A 24,248-nucleotide genomic window follows, 5' to 3' on the forward strand; every position below is an offset into this window, starting at 1 on the left:
GGGTGGGGGGGGCCCCCCCCCCCCAGTGCACAAATTTTTGTGCACCGGGCCTCTAGTATATAATAAAAGCCTAATATGCAAATTGTCCGACCAGGAGTTTGACCGCTCGCTATGACATGTGCTGACCACCAGGGGCAGCACAGATAATGGCGGGCACTGGCAGCAGGCAGCAGTAGAGGCGCTGCCAGCCTCAATGGGCCCCAAGGAGAGTGGGACCGTGGAGGGATGGTGGAGCAGGTGAGTGGGCAGTGCCAGGCCATGGAGGGGTGCCAGGTGGGGCTGCAGGGCTGTGAGGCTGGGGGCGAGAGCTGGGGCCCGATCCCCGCAGGCCACCCCGAGGGACCCCACCTGTGCACTAATTCATGGATCGGGCCTCTAGTATGAATATGATCCTCTTTATTTATAAAACTCTGTAACAGATATGTTAACATTTTTACATATATATTTTAATTTAATCCTTATAAAAATGCTGTGAAGTCGCATTACTATACTCATTCTATGCATGGGGAAACTGAGGCTCGGGAAATTTAAATCACCTTTTGTAGGTCACACAGTTGGTAAACGACATGACAGCAGATTCAACTAAATTCTGTCTGACTCCAATGTCTATGGCCCTTGGTCGCACACTTCTTTGTAACACACTTTGAAACTAATTCCCAAACTCTAAAGAAATGTTTTAACGCCCTTTATTCTTTCTATTAGTTCATCAGATAACTCTTCGATCCAGGGATTCATAAACTTGCTTATCTAAAAAATAATTTAAAATGTCTGCACACCATTTCAGATTTTCTAAATCAGGTGTTCCAGAAGCGGGCGGATAATCTGTGTATTTAACAAGCTTCAGATGAGTTTAGTATTTAAGTTCAGATAACAAACTTCAGATGTGTTTAGGAAACTCTGCCTAGTCCTAGGTTTTACTTTGCTCCCTTTTAAACACAGACCACCAGGCAGCTATCATAGATACCATCTATTCAATTTGACCCAAATGAACCTACTGTTGGTCCTCAGGATCAGAGTCCCCAGAAACTGCTTGGATTTCCTATAGAATATTCCTATATCCCTGGGATAGTTCTACCACTCAAGTAGAAAGTTCAAGTCCATAGTCATTTCACTTGTAACAAGTACTTATTAGATAAAGTGCCCACTAGATTCTCAGTACCATGCTAAGGATTGTGAATAGTACACAAGTAGAAAAACCAAGAAAATACTTAGAATTAAAGAACTATTTAAGGCAGGCATATTTTAAGAAAATATATGAAGGTAGTCTCCAGAAAAGCAGAACTGAGATACCAAGAAAAAAAGGAAATAAAAGGGAAGTAATTCTCAAATTAAGTTATTTATTTTTAAGATTTCCCCATTGATTCTTAGAAAGAAAGAAAAGAAGAGGGAGAGAAAGAGAGAGAGAGAGAGAGAGAGAGAGAGAGAGAAACATTGATATGAGAGGGAAACACTGATTTGCTGCCTCGCCCTGGACTGGGGATAGAGCCAGTCCATACACTGAATGACACCAACTGAGCCACACAGGCTAGGGCTCAAATTAAGTTATTTTTTAAATGTTGGAACTAATCATGTCTTTACTAAGGGTGAAAATCACAGTCACCTTTATTTAAGAGGCTTGTTTCCCCTATACTTTCTATCTGGAAGACAGGGTTTTGTTGTCCAACATATTCATTGTATGAGAAGTGAGGGAAAGGAAGATTATTTATAATCCCATACTGATTCCAATAGTCCTTTCTAAAAATGAACCACAAATAAAACACAGATATCAAAAGCTACACTACTGAATTTCTTATTATAATTGTTTCCTGCTATCAAATTCATTTCTGATTAGTTTCCTTTGTAGTACCTAGTATATTTCTATTATCACTCTGAAATGAAGGAAAAAAAGATATAACTTCTCAAGTTTCCTTTAAAAAGTTTCCTGATTCTCCACTCCTCCATCCTTAGTTACCTTTTACAGTTGCGAATCATATTGCTTTCTTTGATGTGTTGTGTACATTATTCTAGCTGTTAAAGATATGTTAACAGTGCTGTTAATATGCGTATTTTAATATTTGAATCAATTACCTTCTTAACAATATACAACTCTGTCATAAGTTTATAGAAAACTCAATGCAGTTGAAATAACAAAATTCCTCAAATAGTTTCTGGATTTGATCATTTGTAACCAATTTCCATTGAAATGCAAGCTTAGGGAGCAAAAATTCCATATGGAAAACTTAAGGCCGAATTAGCTTTGAAATTGAGTTTAAAATTGCAGGGAAAAAAACTATTTTGATTTCAATGTCTACTGTAGACACAGCAGAATGGCTATTATTTCTAAAAGCATCATGCTCCCAAGGTAAAGGACTTTAAAACATAAGTGAAACACTACATCTCTCTGAGTAATGTGATAGACAATCAACCTTCCTGTCACAATTGCCTGGAGATAGACACACCTGTTCATGCCTTATATTCATCCTGGGCTATTTTCACTTCCTCTGGGGGACTTTTGAACTTGGATTTGACATCTCTTAAATTTATGCTTTCTCTAAATGTAAAGGGGTTTCTTTTTTTACAGTTTTAGCCTTACATGGAGTTCAAGTCTAACTTAGATTAAAGAGAAGTAGTCTAGGTCTTAGAAATTCAATGTTTGCTCTTGATCCATTCTTTTTTTTCTTTTGTTTTTATGAGGTTCAGCTAAAAACCCCAAAGTGGGACATAATAGCTTTAAAGACAGGAAGGAAATAGTCTTTATTCTTTTTTTAAACTGTAAAAAGCCCCCAAGGCTCTTTTGTAAAAAGCCCACAGTAGAAGCACTCCCTCAAAAGCCACCCTTTTCTTCATAATAGCCTTAGAGGAGACAGTGCTCAGAAAAGATGACAGCACCAAGTGCAGCTGATGTCAGACCAAGAAACAAGCTAAGTGGTTTATGGCCAAGATCCCTGATTACTCTATGTACTTATCAAAATAGGGAAGTTTTTTCACCAACAAAATGTTTTTTAAAGGTCATTGTCTCTCAAATGCAACAATAACCAACTTGTCCACTCTAAAATGGAAAAAAAATGAGAACAATTCTCAGATGAGACAGAGTGAGAAATAATCCTATGACATCATGGAGAAAGGAGAAAAGGGATTATGAGAATGAAAAACATCTGGATTATGATATAAACGTGACAGAACCATTTCTGCACATCAGTTTTAGATAAGACACTGACATTCAATAACTTATAGCCATAGAATATAATTATAAATCATAATAAATCACACCAAATAATAAATCTTTATCAAAATTAGCAGAGTACAAATGCAATTAATTCACAAATATTTATTGAGCGTTGTTAGATCACAGGCAGTGTGTGCACAGAAAAATACTACAAAAGTCCCTACACGTGGATGACCTTACATTCTTGAGGAAAACTGAATCCTCTCATTTTTGTGTTCCACGCTGTACAGATCCTTGAAAGTGCATGACCTGAAGAAATGGGCGATTTGCTTGCATGCACAGGTTTTGGTAACAGCTGTCATTTAATTAAGAGATTAGAAGGGCTCTATGGTTGAAGACCCAGAGATTACAGTACATTCTCCTCCTTTACTTGACCAAGCCAGAACTCTTCCTAATTTTGAAAATTTAATTTAATTTCTTGTAACAAATGCATATAGACTTCCCATGGGCAAAATAACAATTTCCTTAAAATGTTTGAAGTAAAATATTTCTAGCACCACTTAAAGCCTATATTTAATATAGAGTACTTTATTAAATGGTGTCTTCTTTAAGTATTAACATTATGTTTCAGATAATAAAACAACCACAACAAACTGTTCCCCAAGCCTTACCTTGGACAGTCAAAGTAGCTGATGCTTCAGCTTTTCCAACCATATTTTCTGCAACACAAGTATATGACCCCATGTCACCAGCCATCACCTTTCGGATTTTCAAGGTATGATCATCTCTGATTTCATATCTAGTGACAGAACAAAAGAAAGCACAATTAAGTAACCTTCTATTTAAAGATCTTATCATTACAAATAACATATATCTAGGCATCAAATCACACATAACATTCGCTTCAGGAAATTTTAAACAATAGTTAAAATGCACCATTCCTCTAAGTAAGCACACAGAGACAAGAGCTTATTTTTATTTATATTTTAAATGTTTTTATTGATTTCAGAAAGAGGACGGGAGAGGAGGAGAGAGATAGAAACATCAATGATGAGAGAGAATCATTGCTTGGCTGCCTCCTGCACAGTCCCTACTGGGGATTGAGCTTGCAACCTGGTCATATGCCCTGACTGGGAATCAAACCGTGACCTCCTGGTTCATGGGTAGATGCTCAACCACTGAGCAACACTAGCCAGGTGAAAAGAGCTTGTTTTTAAATTTATGTGGGCTAAAATACTGAACTACTTTTCAAAAAAATATTTTTTAAAAACATTGGAACTTCATTGTTTGTTCCCTCAAGCTACTGTACTCAATCTAAAATTAAAAGATAGTGACCAATTTATATATGCCAGACGTAATTTATAGATTTTTATCTTTTAAAATTCTTATAACCATTGTATGAAGTATTATGCTCATTTCCATTGTGCAGATGACAAAAGAAAGCGAGGCAGCAGGGGCAAGGTGACCTGGTTGGTGTTGGTCTCAGCTAGTTTAGCGGCAGAGTTGATAACTGAACTCAGACAGTCTCATTCTAGAGTTCATTTGCCTTGCCTCATCTTCCTTCCCATTAAATGTTGGGTTTCCCATAAAGTTTCACTTTAACCTTCTTTCACTCTACATAATATCCCTGAGTTATATCTTCTACTATAGTTTATATATTCATTGACCACCCAAATATTTCCAATTCTTATTTCATCTAAGCTCCAAATTCATAATCCCTGCTGATGAATAATTACACATCATATCACACAGGCACCTAATATTTTCTGACACATAAACAAATTCCTTTTCCTAACACAATCTACCCATCTTCCTTCACCAGTTCCCTGTAACTAACAAATCATCCAATTCATCAATTGAGTTTCAGAAATTTCTTGCCACTATGGACCCCTACCTCCCTCTCATCTCCCCATTCAGGCAATTTACATCACTTACAGGGACAACAACAATGGTGACCCTGATACTAGTATCTCTATCTCCTCACATGCATGTAATATCCATACTCCAAAAAAGTTATTCTCTCTAAAAAGTAATCCTGTCCATAGTATTCTTCTTGGGTCATCATTGTGCATGTAATATGATTCAAAATTCTTTAGTCTATTAATACAAGCCTCTGATAATCTGGCCTCAGTACTGGTTGTACCGGTTAATAATGTGGATTTTGTAATAAAAGAAAACACGGTAATTTCAAGAGAAACATCAAAAGTGCGTTATTCAAAGTAATGTCCATCGCTAGCTACACATTTCAACCATATTTCAGGTAATTTGTGGATACTGTCCCAATAGAACTTTTCTTGTCTTGAGGCAAACCATTCAGGGACCAAATTTTCCACTTCTCCGTACGTTTTGAAGTGCTGCTCAGAAAGTGCCTGTGCCATCGATGGGAACAAGTGGTAATCTGAAGGAGCAAGGTCTGAATAAGGCAGGTGGGTTAATACTTCCCAAGCAAGATCTTTTAATGCGTCTTTTACTGGTTTTGAAGTATGTGATGGTCCGTTATCATGAAACAAAATTACTTTGCTGTGTCTTCTGGCCCATTCTGGTCGTTTCACGATCAAAGCGTGGTTCAGATTGATTATTTGTTGTCGGTAGTGATCAGTATTAACAGTTTCACCTTGTTTTAGAAGTTCATAATACACCGAAGCGATTTGGCCTTGCAGTCAGTGTTGATGGTTGACCGGGATCAACCCATGATTTTGTGCATTTGGGATTCTCAAAATAAATCCACTTTTCATCGCCAGTCACAATTGGATGCAAACAAGACTTTCTTTCATGCTTTGAAGCAACATTTTACTGATGACTTTTCAGTTTTCCATTTGTCTTTCGTTCAGTTGATGTGGCACCCATTTTCCTTCCTTTAAAATCTTTCCCATTGCTTGTAAATGATCGGAAATTGTTTGCTGAGCAACGTTTAATCTTTCTGCAAGTTGTTTTTGAGTTTGACACGCATCTTCATCCAATAATACTTGTAATTGTTGGTTTTCAAACTTTTTTGGTTGACCTGGACATACTTTGTCTTTCACATTGAAATCATCACTTTTAACGCGTTTAAACCAGCATTCACAAGTATCTTGAGATGTAGCATGTTCACCATAAGCTTCCCGAAGTATTCAGCAGCATTTTTCTTCAAAATAATGAACTCAGACTTCCCACAAATGCTCTTTTTTTTGGCACAAAATTTGACATTTTTAATCGTAAAAATATCTATGATGTTAACACCTTCAGCAAATTTGACATATGAAGTTTTGAAACTTGCTGTCAATACAACAAAATAGCATACATGTCAAATTGCATATATATCAACATATGTGCAGCTTCATCTATTCAAAAAAATCTGCATTATTAACCGCTACACCTAGTATTTTTAACCTAATATCCCTTAACTTCCTGCCACATGCCCTATGCCATAGCCATGCAAAACTTCCCACCATTCAGAACATGTAATGTTCTTTCTTAGCTTTGCATGTCTGTTGTGATGTCTCATCCTGGAATACTCTTCTCCTCTTTCATGCTTATTAAATTTATATAATTGCTTACATGTCACTTCCCTTTCAGAAGTCTCTTCTAATTTACTGCTCCTAAATGTCTGCCTTTATGGGACCAAAGGGTTTGCTGGGTTATTCTGATTCTATCCAGACATGCTTCCTTCTGTGAGCTCTTGAGAGCAGAAAGTATGTCGAAACCACTACTCTACCCCCAAAGGTAGCAGAGGGTTCGCTATTGAAAGAATAGACACACTGGCAACCAAAGCCTAAAAGCAATTCCTGAAAGCTTCATTTTGTTGCCTCATTCCTTAAGGCTGTGAGCCAATCGCTGCTCCTAGCCAATTTCAGGACTTGACAGATACCAGGAAATCCTGACCTCTTCTTCTGTTCCCTGGTGATGCTGTAGCTAAGAAAAAGGAAGCCTGCTTTTTAATTGGTTCGCAGCTATATTATTAATGCTGTACCTCCCTTCCTTACCCCACCAACTCCCATACAAGAAATGAGTATTAACTGTGGTCTGGTTGAACAGAAGAGAAACCTGTGTAAGGAATATTGTATTTTAGAAGAGTTCTCCGGGCAGCCAGGGTCATGACTGTACAGTTCTTGTCTGCAATCCTCAGAGAAAGTATGGCAGCCTCCTTATTCTAATGATCTCTAGTACTGTGTCTCGCCCTGGATCCAGAAGTCTGGAGTCAAAGATTCTAATGCCATGCATGTAAATCATGTTCTGATGAACACCGGAGACTGTAGGAGTAGGCTAATCACATCATTACAGTCTGATCTCTACCTGGATTTGGGCAGTTCCCCGTCATCTTTCCTCCACCGCACTGTAGGCACAGGGTCACCTCGGGCCTCGCATTTAAACTCCGCGCTGTCATCCACAGTGATTGCCAAGTTACTGGGTCTCTTCACAAATGATGGTCTCTCTAAAATTAGAAAAAGCCTTCTCAAAAAAAGAAATAAATATAAACTAAGAACTATTTTATATGTTTAATCAGAACAGACTTATAATTTAAAATCTTATTTCAAAATTTATTACATATAGTTTCCTACTCCTCGAAGCTCCTCCTCAGGTTTAGTGTTTCCCCTAGTTTTGCCCCCTTGTCTTGCCTATGATGTCTTGGGCAGCATGCTTTGCTGATTCCTTCTCTCCTATTCCCACCCCCACAAGGTTGGTTAAGCTTCTTAAGAAAGGTCATTTCTTTCTCCCTTGTATAAAGATACTAAATAATACTGAGGGAGAAGCTTCACAGGGGGTCGATGAGATAGGATCCCACTTACCTAACACGGTCAGTTCCGCCACTTCACTCTCGCGTTCCCCAACCATGTTGGTGCCGACACACACATACTTTCCAGCATCGCTCTTGCGGGTGTAAGTAATCATGAGTTTTCCTCCTCGTATCTTTAAAAAAAGTGTCACATGCATACAGTTAAAATCACTTTAGCTATGTTTACATGACAGAGGTTTTCCTAAGTGAAGTCTACTGCCTAAGCACACAAGCAAAGCTTAATTATATAAAAAAGCCAGTGTGTAGTATTTGTTATAGTTATAGTAGTAACTTTAAATAGAACTTATTCCAAAGGTACATTATAAAAGAGGCAAAACATTTCTACTTGCCTACATTTCTTGTAAAGTTATTATAACAATATAAGTAGAAATTTGTATTTATGAACAGGCCAAATTCTTTTCATATTATGCAGTTAAATGAAAACAAAAAAAAGTATGAATAATTTAGTTAGGAAAAATGGAAATTCCTAGTATCTGCTGACTATAATTAATATGGAAATGCATATTAGCTATATGTGATTTTAAGAAAGCATATTCTAGTATTATAAGATGTGGAAATAAAAATGTCTCTAATTATTCAATTTGCCAAAATTGCTTTGAAGGAATATTTCTTAATTGCTAAAACATTACAGAACCTGACATCCTAAAAAAAAACAAAGAAATTGCTGCTGCCCAAGCAGTTTCTTGGGGACTCAGGAGGTGAAGGCTGAAGAGATACCAATAAATCATCTGGAAAGTCATTCTGGTACACTCTTGAACATTTAATTATTTGAAGAAGAATTCATTACAAATGTAAGCAGATTTCCATTACAATAAGTAGGCTGAAGCTAACCATGAATGAAGATTGGGATGAGGAAACTGAACTATTTTTACTTAATTTAATATCCTTTTGGTGGGGAGCTGCATTTCAATTACCCATGAATATCTATAATGCTCTGAACCTGAGAAAGGTTTTGTCAGAGATAACTTCCAAATGTTTACTCATAGAGGTTTTGACCTTAGAGTTATTCTGTGTTGTGTATCAATTAAACAAAGAAGGGAAGAAATAAAGAAAGAAAAAAGAAAGTGCTGGAGGTGGTAGGAAACCATTCAGACAGAATTATTTCTCATCATGCACTAGGAGTTTATTAAAACTACTACTTTACTATTTTGGAATACCTAAAATGCCTTATTTCAACCCAAATTAGAAATTATGTATTGGACAAACCAAATATTAACAGAGTTATTTTAATTTCTGTGGCTTTAGAACTTGAAATTGTTTTCAGTCATGTTTCTTAGAAAATGAACACAAGTTTCTAAGTACCATTATAAAAACCACCAAGGGACCATTCTCTGCATTTTTTTTTCATGACTCTGTTCTGCATTCAGAGAGTAATGCCTGCATATAGTAGTCTATCAAAACATTTTTGTTTAATGCCACCTGCTTTTTATAGACAAAATCTAGTCTGGTATGGAATGAAGCATTTCTATAAAGGTTTGTAGCAACTAATGGGATGTGACCTCATATTTTACTGACAACTATATCTTTTCTCACATGGGCATCATCTCCATAAAAGGTCTCAAAGTGAGATTCTTAAAAGTATACCCAGCTTTAAGGCTATTGGGTTTCAAAAAGTTGCTTTTGTGTGATATATCATTAAAATGTTGGTCTTTAGTATAAATCTACTGTGAGACTGTGAGGGGAAAGTGTTATAATTCATTTATCACTTAAGGAATGAGCAGCTCAGAAAAGTATAACTCTCCTTCCACATGCCTCCCCTCTGCCCACCAACACAATATGTTTTAATTATGCCTTCAACTGTCAGACTTCCTCCCTGACTGTGAACTCTGAGGCAGAGAAGCATGTCTGATTCCTCTTTATTGCCCTGGGACCTGTCACAATGACAAGTAAATATTTGTGAAAGGAAAGCGACTTGCCCAATGTCACGCAGAACGTTGGAAGGGAGCTAAGATCTTACTCAAGATATGTGATTTTGGCTATATGAGATGCACAAGAAACGACAAGAAATGCACAGCCCCAGAGCTCACAATTTGAATTGAATAAACTTTGAGTTCTTGAGGTACAGAAAATTTAAGTACCATAACATCAAGATCTTTCTAAGAAGATTCATTGTAATTTTTCACCATGCATATATTTTGAAAAACTCACAAAAACATTTCTAAAATCTTGAGGAAACAAAATCATTCCAGAAAAAAGATAACAAACTCTATTATTTATTTTATTATATTTTTAATTTCTATAAGAGTTTAGTTAAGCCAAACTGACCACATGCTAGAAAGCAAGATCCAGAGAATGACAATTTTGCAGTTCCTTTTATTTTTATTTTATGGTGTGTTTTTTTTTAACTTATCTTTATTGTTCAAAGTGTCACAGATGTCATCTTTTGTTCCTCATTGACCCCCTCTACCCCACTCCTGCTCCCCACCCAGGGCCTTCAATACACTATTGACTGTGTTCATGGGTTATCCTATGTAATAAAGAGGTAATATGCAAATTGACCAACATGCCCTCGCACAAGATGGCCACCACAAGATGGCTGGCAGGAGAGGGCAGTTGTGGGCAACCAGGCCAGCAGGGGAGGGCAGGTGGGGGCAACCGGGTCAGCAGAGGAGGGCAGTTAGGGGCAACCAGGCCGGCAGGGAAGGGCAGTTGGGGGCGACCAGGCTGGCAAGGGAGGGCCGTTGGGGGGAACCAGGCCTGCAGGGGAGGGAAGACCGGGCCAGCAGGGGAGGGTAGTTGGGGGCGACCAGGCCTGCAGGAGAGGGCAGTTGAGGGTGACCGGGCCAGCAGGGGAGGGCAGTTGGGGGTGATCAGGCCAGCAGGGGAGCAGTTAGGCGTCAATCAAGCTGGCAGGGGAGTGGTTAGGGGATGATCAGGCAGGCAGGCAGAAGCGGTTAGGGGCAGGGCGGTTGGGAGCCAGCAGTCCCAGATTGTGAGAGGGATGACCACAGAGATTGGGCCTAAACCGGCAGTCGGACATCCCCCGAGGGGTCCCAGATTGGAGAGGGTGCAAGCTGGGCTGAGGGAAACCCCCCCCACCCAGTGCATGAATTTCGTGCACCAGGACTCTAATATATATATACACACATACATATACATACATATAAGTTAATAGGTTAATCTCTCCCACCCCTTCTCCAATTCTGTTCTTGATATGGAAGTTAAGTGATCTGAGATGTCCTGCATGCTCCTTTTTTGGTTAACTAACTTTGGACAGAACATTGAGCCTCCTCAATACCTCAGAATCGAATCTAAATTTCCTTGCTTATTTAGGTGGTCAGTTCATTTCTGAAGTGATTGCACATTAATAAATAAGAACTTTATCAAAGTAAAAGAAAATAAATGCTTTATTATTTTCTAAAAGTTAAGACAATGAATTCTATCTACAATAAAATATAAGGCTTTAAGAATAATTTTAAAATATATCAAATACCTAGAATGAGTGAAAGAAAGATAAAATATAAATAATTTTCAACAATACAGATTTATTTTTATAGCTTCAGTGTAACATAGTACTAATTTATTTTATAAATCTTAAGTACTTGGGGATGTAGAGTTTTAAATCATCTTGCTTAAGCACATGTGGGACACCAATTAATATTATATATTACAGCTCACTGCTGTTATACTTTGAAAGAATCTGTATAAATGGAGAAGGGGAATTTAGTTACCAAGAGTTATGAGGAGACAGCCAAGAGATTCTCAGTCATGGTAAAATTCCTATGCTGAGATGAATGGGAGGAAACAATAACTGAGGTGAACTAAAAGTTCAAAGAAAGCTATTAAGTCCTAAATAGTGTGTTGTACACACCCTATTACTACTGCCCCAACTATATATTATACTTGGTTCAATCTTGGAAACATTTTCGAACTCAATCTATCAGGAGACTTATGCTTTGCGAACACATAGCTATATTTTTGTTTTCAGTATAAATAAATTGTTATTGTTTCATGTAAATTTAGTTTACAGACTTCTTTGTTAAATCACATCTACTGTTCAAATTAAAAGTAACTCATCAGGCATTGTACAAAATATTTTCTCTGTACATTTAAGCAAACAAACTCTAATAGCATGAACCAGCACGACAATTTTTTTCTACATGATTTTTTTTTTAAATGAATCAGGGGTATCTTGAGAAGTTTTTTTCCCCCATAGCATCATGGAATGATTAAAAGCAAACATTTGTCACAACTGTGTACATTTATATATAAGTTGTACATGAATGAGAAAAATAAAATAACTAATTTAGTTCTGAAAAAAATTAAACTTAGAAAATATTTTTAATATGAAAAATACATTTTTTTCTTGTAAACCAGCATAGATATTAATCATCATGTCTAAATGAAGTTAACTAAATTGCACCTTTGTTTTTCTACTCATGCTATTTTTCACCAACATTATCTAGGTTGAAACCAAATTCAAAATCTAAATATATGCCAAAAATTATTTTAAAGATTTTTAAATCCCAGATAATCTTTCAAATTGATCAAAAATAGATATAATCACATAGCAAAACAAAGTGAGCATGGGCCCTGGAGTCAGATGCCTCGTATTATACTTTAGGTAAGTATTAGCTTCTCTGTACCTCTGTTTTCTATCTTTAAAATGGAGATACTATCAATACACATTTCCAAGGATGTTATGAGGATTACATGAGATTAATCATCTAAAGCGCTTAGAAAAATGTCTGCACATTATCATTATAATTATTAATTAATAATTTAAGAGATATTTGCTTAATGAAAATAATACTTTTGTTCGCTACATCCAGAAGCTTTTCATTAAAGTTATTACTAACAAACACATCTTCCATAGGTTTTGTCAGAAAAATGTGTATTTAAATCAATAGAGCAAAGCTTTAGAAACATGTAATTCTGAAGCTAAATATGTTTCTCTTATTTCCCCCAAAACAGTGACTGGCCAGGCCAGTTGTGGCTTAGTGGGTGAGCTTTGGCCCAGGAACCAGGAGGTCATGGTTCAATTCTGAGTCAGGGCACATGCCTGGGTTGTTGGTCCATGCCCAGCAGGGAGCATGCAGGAGGCAACTGATCAATGATTCTCATCGATGTTTCTATCTCTCTATTCCTCTCCCTAAAAATCAATAAAAATATATAACAAAAACTTAAAAAATATAAAAAAATAGTCACTCTTTGGGGAAAATGACCCTCCCTCTCCCAGGAAAGTTTTGGCAATTATATTTTCTGTTGTCACTACTGGGAGGGGGTAAGTATTGACACTTGGTGCAGGCCAGAGAGGCTACTAAATAGCCTACATTGCACTGAGGAGTCCATCACAATGAAGAATTATCACACCCAAAATGTAAATAAACCCAAGGCTGAAAAACTTTGTCCTAAAGACATGGCTCTGGCCTAAGAATAAACGCTGGATTAAAATGAGGAAAGGAAGGAGGGGTTAAATTTAAATAACAGAATAAGTGTTTACTAGAGAACTCATTGGCTAGACTGCCCAGATTGGTATAATTACCTGCATACAACTTCAACCTCATCAATAAGACACTTCCTTATAAAATGGTATATTCCACTATATACTCACTGGCAATAATGGCTAAGGATCCCAAAGTAGATATTACAGTTTAAGTGGAAGACTAAACAGTGTCAGCAAACCTGGAAAAAATTTATAGTCCCAGAGATGACAGAGACAGAATTTAACAGAAGTGGTAGAAAAAATAAATATGGCAGAGAAATAAATTTTAAAAAATGAATGAAAACGAGTTTTAATTTTTATAAATTCAAATTGATTTGGCTTTATGCCAATGGCTAAATTGAATCAAAGCTAACCAAAAGCCATAATTCTATTGTCTACAGTCACAAATGTGGACTATATGGTGGCTTGTTCTTTTCAATAAAGAAAGGAACAGAAAAACATAGTACCAAAATCCTGATCAAATATAACATACCAGCTTCCAAGAAGTAGATACTACAAAAATTACATTCTACGTTGAGTTATATAAAAATATTGATTGTAAAGGGTGGCTTCATACATTCTAAATCTTAGTGTCTCCTCTGTAAAGCAAAATTTGATATTTCCCCTCTTTACATAGAAAAGAAAAATACGTTTAACACATACAAAACACTACAAATGTAAAAACAGCACTATTTAAAACAAGCTAAGAAATATTTCTTGGCAGGTCTCTTCCTGCAGCTGGGTTTGACAGCCAAATTGTAAACCTATCAAAAACGAGTTTGTATAATGAACAGACACAGTGTTAAACACTGCACTGCAGCCACACTGCTTCAATTAACATAATCCCGGTTGTGGAGAAGCAGAATTTGTTAAGCCTTCAGACAATATGCTGGCATCTAGCTTATGTCAAAAATCCAAAGCAGAGGTTCTACTTTCTCACTAGCATATACACCTTACCAGCCCACAGCGGTAACCACCTTAGAAGCCACATTTCCATAAGCTCTAGACAGTGCTCAAAGGGGGGCCTCAGCTATCTACATACTTGATAAAAATAAAACAAAAAAGATCCCAGTGGTCCTGCTCCTTTTGAAGAAGGAGACAAAGAGGAGAAAGGAGGAAAAAGTGGTAAAATTTTTAAAGTTTCAAACAACTGTACACTTTATTTCTCCCTCCCCCCAACCCCAAAATAGGTATGGAATACCTCAATGTATTTGATATATATAGGATTCTTATATGTTAGCATTTCCATTTAAAAACTTACAACTGATTATTTTCCTTAGGGATAAAAAGTATTCTCTCATTCTCTCTTACTTAACGACTTTTCTGAAGCAGTTGAAATCTCTTTCCAGATACTTTCATCTCCTTTACTGAGTTGTTTACTCAGTAACAAGATAATGCAGAAAAATTAGGTATAAGATATAGCTTTTCAACCCAAAATGAAGAGAATCACTTTATATTTCTGGTAGGCATTAAAAAAGTACAATCAGAATTCTTATTTCCAGAATAAAGAAATAAAACTTATTTTTCTTTGCACACAAACAAGCATGCCTTCTTTGCAACAGTAAATTAGGTAAGCTTTTTGTCTGCTTATTCTATGGAGTATGCAGTTTACACTGCAATCAGTACTTAAAATCAGAAATAAAGATGAACTTCAAATGAACTCCTTGGTGTGTCTTCATTTCTACCCTAAAGCAAGTCAGATGATTTGCAGTATCTGTTACACAGGATTTTTTTTCAGGAATCACCCCCACAATGCTATCCATACACCTCTAGGTTAACATACTAAACCACTGGGGCTAATTAACTAGTTTGGCTACACAAAATCTTTTCTGCTTTTAATTACATTAACCTAATGTGACTTGAATTCAGCAGACCAAAAACGAAACCACTAATTATATTAAGGACTTCAAAGATGATTTCAAATTGCCAGCCACCAAACTGTCATATAATTTATCTCATTCCTTTAATAGATTTTTGCATTCAAAAATCTGAGTTCCTTACTAGAAATACTATTTTTTAATTTCATAATTTTTTATTGATTTCAAAGAGGAAGGAAAAGGAAGAGAGATAGACAACCTTCAATGAGGAGAGAGAATCATTGATTGGCTGCCTCCTGCATGCCCCACACTGGAGATCAAGCCTGCAACCCAGGCATGTGCCCTGACCGGGAATCAAACCGTGACCTCCAGGTCATAGGTCAACACTCAACCAGTGAGCCATGCTGCCCGGGCAAAATACTATTTTTAAAAAACACCATAACAATGAATTAAAAGAATACTGATTTAGAATGCTAAAGGAGAAATATATTCAAATAAATATATATATGACACAGTGTCATCATACAAATTTTTACAATTTTCTAGAAGATTAAAGGCTCAGAAATATTCATTTACAATAACACTGTTTGATAAACAGAGTTAACATGATGAGTAACATTTTTAGAGTACCAGGGTTTAGAAATTATTTTTTTTTTCTGAAACACTTGATTATTTACCACTGTTTTCTACTATTTTGCAAAGTAAATGAGATGAGAGGTTTGGAATTACAGCCGAGTGTATCATCTTTAAACAACTCACTACTAAGTCTTTTGGCCAGAATATCTCTTCAGAACGATTCTGTCAATTCTGCTGGATCTTTGACCTACGGAACAGCTATCAAGCTGTTGTAAACGGCAGGAGAAGTGCTTTCCATGGGTTTAAGACTTCCTAATGACAATGAGATGCAGGTACCCAGATGGCCCGTCACAGCCCCCAGACATTCTCCTTGTTGAAATAAACTGCAGGACAGTTTTAGACGGTCCCTAAGGACTCCTTTCAAAGGAGACATGCAAAGAAGAGTCACAATAACAGCTTTTATTTCTTTAAACGTATAGTGTGAATTCAACAACAACAATAAACCAAAAAAGAAAGTTATTTGAGCAGAGAGAGAAAGTTGGAACAATACCCATTCCTTTACAACCTGGCTGCAAGAATATCAATCTTCAATGTAAACAAATCAGATTAAAGCATACCTTCTAACATACACCATAGTATCTTTTAAAACAATCATGCTTTATTGCATTCTAAATTAAGCAAAATCATGGGGGGAGTGTAATTATATTGTATAAATGATAGACAAAGGATTGAATAAAATACACATCTCATAGCAATTTAAAAATATATAACCAAGTAAAACAGAATTCATATAATTCAAACCTTACACAATAGCAAAGAAATTACAGTCTCTCTTATTTGCCAATATTTCTAGCTCACACCTTCAGGTAAGTAATTCAATATGGATACTTAACAGAGAAGCCATGTCTAGAATAAAATAATTTCATCTTTTTAGTAATTATGGTTTAATATCATGAGATACTTTATATTTCTGAATGCACACATTCATAATTTTGTTGTTGTTTCACTCTTTGGAACCTAAATTTTTTAAAAATATATTTTTATTGATTTCAGAGAGGAAGGAAAATGGACAGAGAGAGAGAAAGAGAGAGAGAGAGAAACATCAATGATGAGAGAGAATCATTGATTGGCTGTCTCCTGCAAGCCCCATACTGGGGATAAAACCCACAATCCAGACAGGCCTTAAATTTTAATGTAGTTGGTAATTAGAGATTTAAATTTTTGACAAATCTTCATTATAAAAAATCATTGATATAAAACAATTTATATCTATTACTCTAGTACCATTTTAGAACCACTTTCAAAAAAATAATTTTTATTTATTCTATTTATTTGTACTAATCTTGTCACACAAAAATAATTTTTTAAAAAATAATACCATGCCCTAGCCGGGTAGGTCAGTTGGTTACAATGGTTTTCCAATACACCAAGGAAGGTTGCTGCATGTTTGATCCCAGGTCAGGGAACATACAAGAATCAACCAATGAATGCATAACTAAGTGGAACAACAAATCGATGTTTTTCTGTCTCTCTCTCTCTCCCTAAAAATCCATAAATAAAATTAAAAAAAAATGATACAGGTATCCATTACCTCAGGATTTTATGCTTAAGTCTCAAACATAAGTTTTATTTAGGATAAATATATAAACAATAAACCAAAGTCAGGCAAATCACCTTTCTTCTTCCTGGATAACAAAGTTTATTATTCTTTCTACTTTTCATAAAGGCTACTATCACAATGAATGTTTTGAAAAATTGTCACCTCTCCCTATTGTTATTTCATTCTGATTCACAGAGACCTTAAATTGAGAGAGATGGAAGTGGAGGAGGAGGAGGAGAAAGAAGAGGAAGAGGAAGGAGGGGGAATAAATTATTTTAACTATTATCCACTCATTCTTTTGATTAGATATTATCTGCCTTCATGCTGCCCATCCAAAGGCTGTTAGGCAAAGCTGCCATGCACTTATGACTAGCTCCGTGTGGACTTGTGACACAAACTGAGCAGCTGTACCCCAAAGGATTAAACTAAGAAAAACAGATTCTATGCTAATATTTACATTTTTTAACTATAGATTTAAAAATTATATTGATTCAGTAAGATTTCAATCACATTGTAAAGAGTTTTCACTGGGTGTTACTAATTCATTTAATTTGTCCATCCTTATGCAAAGCTCATTTCCTCTTTTAGAGCATACTTAAAGTGTAAATAATGTTCTTGGAATTTGCAAAAAAAACACCTTATATAACAAAAGAGTTTTGGGGTAATACATATTCATTGTAAAGAAAATATGAAAATGACAAACTGAAAGCAATTAAATGACCATTCTACATTTTTCTTGGTGACACTGAAAGAAGTGGCATTACAAGAAGACAACCATTACTTGTTATAGATCTTTCAACTGTCCTCTTAGGAGTGGAATTGACAGAAAGAAAAAGGCCATTAAGATCTCTCCAATGGTGTCCCATATTTGCTTGGGCTCCATGAATACAAGAGAACATGATCCAATTTCATTTGTTTGCTGGTACCCTTTACAATACCATTTAAAAACCAACATGATTTCAGCCAGGAGTTTAAACACACTTGATCATCAGAGAGAAGCAACAAGAGACTTAAGCAGAAACAGCAATTATCCCAGTGGGAACACATGGCTTTGTACACAGCTTGGTGAGCTGCCAGCTGAGAACGTGGGCCTGGGAGAATTGCTGCCTAGGACTATGGCTGCTGCCTTTCTCTGTTATTTCTAGTTCTCCTACAAAACTTTGCATTTGTTCCTTATAGCAACTTGTAAATTGGTAGTTGGCTGTTTGCTGCTGCAGAAGCACATCTAGGATAATCTGATTATAGACTACATGGGGAGGAGCTGTGTTGCTAATTGCAGGTAAGTGGGAGCCACCCTACAGAGAGACATAGTAAAGTTAAAGGGAGAGGATGATTTTCTCTGTGGAACTATATATTACCACCTTTCTATCTAGTTTATATCACCAGAGGACCTTTTCATGAATCCTACTTTTAGCAAAGGAATAAAAAGAAAGAAGAAACACAGTCTCCTTAAAACACGCCTATTTTGCTTATGTGTGGCTCAATGTCCATAGGAAGACATGGATTTGGCATTTTCTCCTGAACACCCATTTTGTGGAGCCAGTCAGGGTTATGTAGCCTAAAGCAATCAACCCAGAAAGCCCTCTTTATCGTATTCCAAACCAGGAGCAGAGCCTGAGTGCTGGTAAAATGGAGAGCAGACGAGACAGTGAAGGCTTTCTGCTGATCCCCAGGTGTCTGGTTCCCAAAGTCATTAAGATCAGAACCCAAAAGTGAATCCTATAAAAGGAAGGCAACATAAAGAACGGTTTTGGAAGGAAATAGCCTTTGCTATCTAGCTCCTCAAAGTAAGAATGTTGATTGCTCTTTATCTCTGTGAAAATTCTGGGTATAACATGGTAGTACTCTGCATGCATATGAAAACTTAATTTAACTCATAGCTATTAAAGTTAATGTATTAGTTCCTTCACAGGTCTCATGAAACAATGTCCTGCTGTTTTAAAGGTAAAAGCAAAGTCTTATGGGCAATTTTCATTTCCTACAAAACTAGGTTTGCTTTTTATCACCTCCTCCAACCATCTGGCTATAATTCTGAATTTACATACAGTCACTGTTAGGACAGCCTGAAATAAAAACCTACAGAGGAATTATGACTATACTCAAGAAATAAAGATGATAAATGCTCATAGTATTTGAGGGGAGAAAAGCTCATTTTCAAACACTTGGCTCTTTGGAGTTACAAGTACACCAGCTGAAAATACTTTTCAAACAGTAAATCCCTTTTTCTCTCCACGGATTTTTATGTTTAGTTCTCTATAATTTTGGTCCAGTGTGAGAATTTCTCTCACTACCAAATGCCTTGCTAAGTTAATACCTTTTCCAGACACTGTATAATTTGTTATTCTTGAAATTTAAATTCACTTATATTCTGAAGAAGACATATAACCAAGACAGACAAAGTCAAATCAAGGTTGAGTATGCAAGAGATTTATAGATTCAGAATGAATTTATGGAAATCAAGTAAGGAAATTAAGAAAGGATAATTACTTTATGGAAGCATTTTTAATTTGCAAAAAAATCAATAAAACATTTAATACCACTTATTACGATTCTATACAAGTAAGAGTAGATACAAATTGAAGTAAACATTCATTCCCAATCTTCGCTATTTTAATTCCTAAGAATCAAAGGAGAGGAAGAAGAAACTTAATTGATTAATCAGAGTCAAGGCTCATCAGACCAGGGTCAGAGACAATATCCATATGACCAGTTGCTCACTAGCTCAGTTATTTGGTAAATGTGTGCTTCGTTTCATAAGGGATGACACACAATAAGATAGAGATAAAACATCCCTCTTCCCACCACTTCAATATATCTACATACTTCCTAAGAGCAAGCAAGTAGGATAATTTACACATGAGAAAGAGAATACGATCTTGGGAAGAAAAATTTGTGCTAGAGCTTTAAACAAACTCTTTTTGGGTTACATTAAACTTCAGAATTATCCACATGCATTTCCCAGTATTTCCTAAGAACTCACGATTAAATCATGGACAAAAAACAAATAAAAGTAAGTGCAGCCCTGTCTAAATGGCTCAGTTGGTTGAGCATTGTCCTGTGCATTGAAAGGTTGCTGGTTCTATTCCCAGGCAGGCCACATACCTGGGTCACAGGTTCAATCCCCAGGAGCAAATGGAAGGGTCAATGTTGCTCTCGCTCTGGCTCTCGCTCCTCCCCAGTATGTCCTCAGGTGAGGTTTTTAAAAATGTACCCTGCTGCCTTATTTCTATAGTTACCTGTGAAAATTTTTATTTGAAATAGTCTTTCTCAGTCATAGTGGTTCAGTATTTTTAATTCCTCTAGCCTTAAGTCTGTGAGTTATATTGTTTGAACTTTCAGCTGAAAATCAGAATTTCATGAGTCCCAGGTTGCTTGCATACAAACCTAATTAGGAGGTTCCAGGATTAAGTGGTGGAAAATATTCTGAGGGAAGTCATGTCAGTCAGTGGAAAAATTAAGGAACAAGATAAAGTCAATTAAAAAGAAAGCTTGCTCTTATGTTCTTGCCTTTCTTCTGCATAGAATATAAATTTTATGATGGCAAAGAACTTGTCATATCTAATATATAGCACAACACTGACAGAAGGCACACTAAGATTTTTTAAGGTTTGAGAAACTAGATACAATGTATGGGATTCTTTCATTTCAGTCATTATCTCTTCAGAAAAAGGCTTGATATTTTATAATTTGTTAGGAGTATACTATTTTATATTTCCTTGTAGAAGACAAATTCAAATTCTGATGACTTCATGCCAAATTAAAAAATACATTTAAATTAAATTCTCTAATGTTTTCAACAGAAGTTTTAAAGGACATAACAATTGCAAAAACATTAAATAATATGTCCTAAGTGTAAAATGCATTTGATAGTTTTCACCATAAACAGATAAAAATATGTCAATGAATCTGTGGTAAATTTCATAAATGTACTAACATTTAAACACAATGTGGAGGACTACTGTTTTCATTAATGAGAAGCACTCTGCATCACCCTGTGCCTTATAAATGACATGGCTGCACATGCCATCTTTCACTTTTATAAATCCCACAAGGAGAGAGGTAGTTTCCTATTCTGGAATGGGAAAGCTAAGGCTCAGAGAACATCAGAAACTTGCACCAGATCACTTAGTAAATGGACTGGCACTCCTTTTATATAGACCCGAAGTAAAGCTTATATATAGAACTTTCTTTTGCATAGAAAACTGGAGCTCATATTTTCTTTGCTTCCTTCTTCACAAACTACAAATTAGCAATAGCTTGTGAATGTATAGCTACTGAGCCCAGACCCAAGGCTTAGGGAAGAAATAGGCGCTGTTGGTGAACCTCCCCTGAGGTTACTGATGGCTCTCCTTCCATCCCCGGGACTTAAGCCTGGCTGATTTGGACATCCAACCTAATTGCTATTGTCCATCCAGAGGGGGTAAAATGTGCAAGTTTACACTTCCCACGTGCATGTTATTTTTAGGAGAAATGTAGTTAGGTAAATTCTTACATTAGTTCCTATACAGAGGAATGACTCTTCCCATATAAACATGTGCTTATTATCATGGCATGTTTAAAATTTACACAGAATATTTATAAGCTTCCCTAATAAAAATGGGGAGATCTTTTATATGAGCATGATGCAAAGGGCGATGTGATGATGTGATACATCTAGGTAAGAGACGAGTGACTGTGAATGTTAAAAGGCAGAGAAGTAAGAATAATGGATTCCTTGGTAAATGATACTTTATCCACTCAAGGAGACACATTTCCATTATTTTCAACCAGTATTATATAGATCAAGTTCAAGTGCTCTTAAAATCTTCCCATATAAGAAGATGCTGCTAAAGGTGCCTTCAGCATAAGCCTGTTTCTTGTGTGATCAGCCTTTAGCTTTGTGATCACCTAGACTTGTAGGATTTAAGAAGAGAAAACTGGTGCCATCTGTTAGTAATTTTGTTAATGCACAGCAGATTATTTTACAAGTGTACAATTTATCATATTATCAAATTCTTTGGGTTTAAAAAGATAAAAATTGAAATGGTCAGATGTTACCAATACTACCAATTAGTACTTTAAAGCAACTAGCTTTTAAACAAAATACAGAATCTGCCGCCTTAGATTAGACAAGACATCACCCCCAGCATAAGATTTGGGATTATTCTTTTCAAAAGCATCTAAATAAAGTGACAATATGGACAAGATGAAGAGATAAAGTCAATCTTACCCAATTGTAAATAATGGAATGAAAATGCCACCCCCCTTCAACGTGCTCAGATTTAAAATAACTTAAAATTTAAAGGCTGAAAATCATTTCTTTGATTTTTGCATTTGGGGCCATGTTTTAAGGAAAGAATGCCTTGCACAATCAAGTGCATTTTTGAATCTATGTTGTTGTTTTTTAAGATTACCATTCATTCTGCCTGTGGTAGACAGAAAAAATATCTGGGCCATCACGAGCAAACACAAAAATTACAAGCAATTTGAAAAGTAAACTTTTTAAAAACAGAGAATTTACCAAAAATATTTTGATATCATTTTCTCAGATATTTTCTAAATTACAGGTAAAATTTATAAGCAATGTTTTAAGATAAATTTTAAAACTATATCTTTAGAGAAACATTTCATCTGTAATTAATTGAACACTTAAATAAACTGGTTAGAATACCATCCTTGAAATCACAAAAGATTGTACCTTTAATTTGGCAAACTACTTTAACCTATAATTAAACAAAGTGTTCCCAGACAGTAGTAAAATTCCACTAGTCCTTGGCAAGTTGGTTAAATTTAATGGCCTAAACAAGTAAACCAAATTGCTTGGAAAGTGAAGAAACACAGCTGCTTAAAGAACACATATTATAAGGAAAAAAAATAGGTGAAAATAATATTTGTAAGTGTGCTTTCTATGTCAGAATCTGAAACTAATCTGAAATTCCTACAGGCTTTGGCATATGACCACATTTGTTCATTTTCTAGTTATAATACTTCTGGTTGGTATACTGTATTGATAATTTGAATTATGAGGTGCAGCTTTTTTGGTTGATTACTCAAATTTCTGAGACTTTCAACTTTCTGGAAGTCTGCTCTGACTGAAGGATCATGGATCTTAAACAGCAGCATACATGGACATCAGGTTTTGGCTCAGTGAATTTCAGGAGCTGGTGGGATTCCACATGGAAGGCAGCTTAGGCAGATCTGCTAGGCATTCCTCTATAGTCTATAGTGTAATGTTGCTTTGGCTGAATCTAGCATTTTGGTGGGACTAGATTTGAGGGAATATATTCAAAACTGTTTTAGAGAAAATTTACTTGGTAAAATAAAAATCAGAAGGCCAGAATCAACTCAAAAGATTTAAGACTACTGACAATTAAGAGACAACACAAAACAGAATAAAACACCAACATTGTACTTTACCAAAACTGTATAAGATTATTCTGATGTTTTACATATATTAGGACTTTTACTCATACTGAAGTTTTTTACATTACTTAGAGGAAACTTGAAAATTTTTTAGTATATTGTTTCCTAAAGTGCCAAAAATCGTTTGGTGAACTAGAAAAGATTTAGCCTTATCTCTGCATCCAAACATTCTTGCACCCTCTCTGCAATACTTCAGTCAGTTTACAGTTTACACGGAGTTGTAAGGACTTTAGGAGGAATTGCAACTAGGTGTATCAAGGAATCCAGGCAAAAATGGGCATGCAGACTAAAATTATAAAGATCCATAAAGGTATACACTGAGTGGCCAGGTTATTATGACCACCTGACGTTTGTAGGCAAATTAGCCATACACTGCATTGTATGGGATATGGAAGCCAAAGGCCTGTTCAAACACCTTTGCTGTCTGCAGTTACCAAGATAAAACGTCTCCAATTCACACAGGAACACAAGGATTGGACAGTCGAGCATTGGAAAAAAGTCATGTGGTC

The 24,248-nt window shown here is 36.0% G+C and overlaps 1 protein-coding gene across 5 annotated transcripts in view; it reads right to left on the minus strand.

The window, feature by feature from the left end:
* Window positions 1–24,248, minus strand: part of ROBO1 (roundabout guidance receptor 1) — a 447,031-nt gene that overhangs the window by 122,270 nt on the left and 300,513 nt on the right. For all 5 annotated transcript variants that reach the window (XM_005867332.2, XM_014540619.1, XM_014540618.1 and 2 more), the window contains exons 4-6: window positions 7,912–8,032; window positions 7,418–7,556; window positions 3,817–3,944 (exon numbers count right to left, since the gene is read on the minus strand). In XM_005867332.2, the coding sequence (XP_005867394.1) occupies window positions 3,817–3,944; window positions 7,418–7,556; window positions 7,912–8,032 (388 nt within the window). The remainder of the gene's footprint in view (window positions 1–3,816; window positions 3,945–7,417; window positions 7,557–7,911; window positions 8,033–24,248) is intronic.

The sequence above is a fragment of the Myotis brandtii genome, unplaced genomic scaffold (genome assembly GCF_000412655.1).
Source record: "Myotis brandtii unplaced genomic scaffold, ASM41265v1 scaffold249, whole genome shotgun sequence".
NCBI lineage: Eukaryota > Metazoa > Chordata > Mammalia > Chiroptera > Vespertilionidae > Myotis > Myotis brandtii.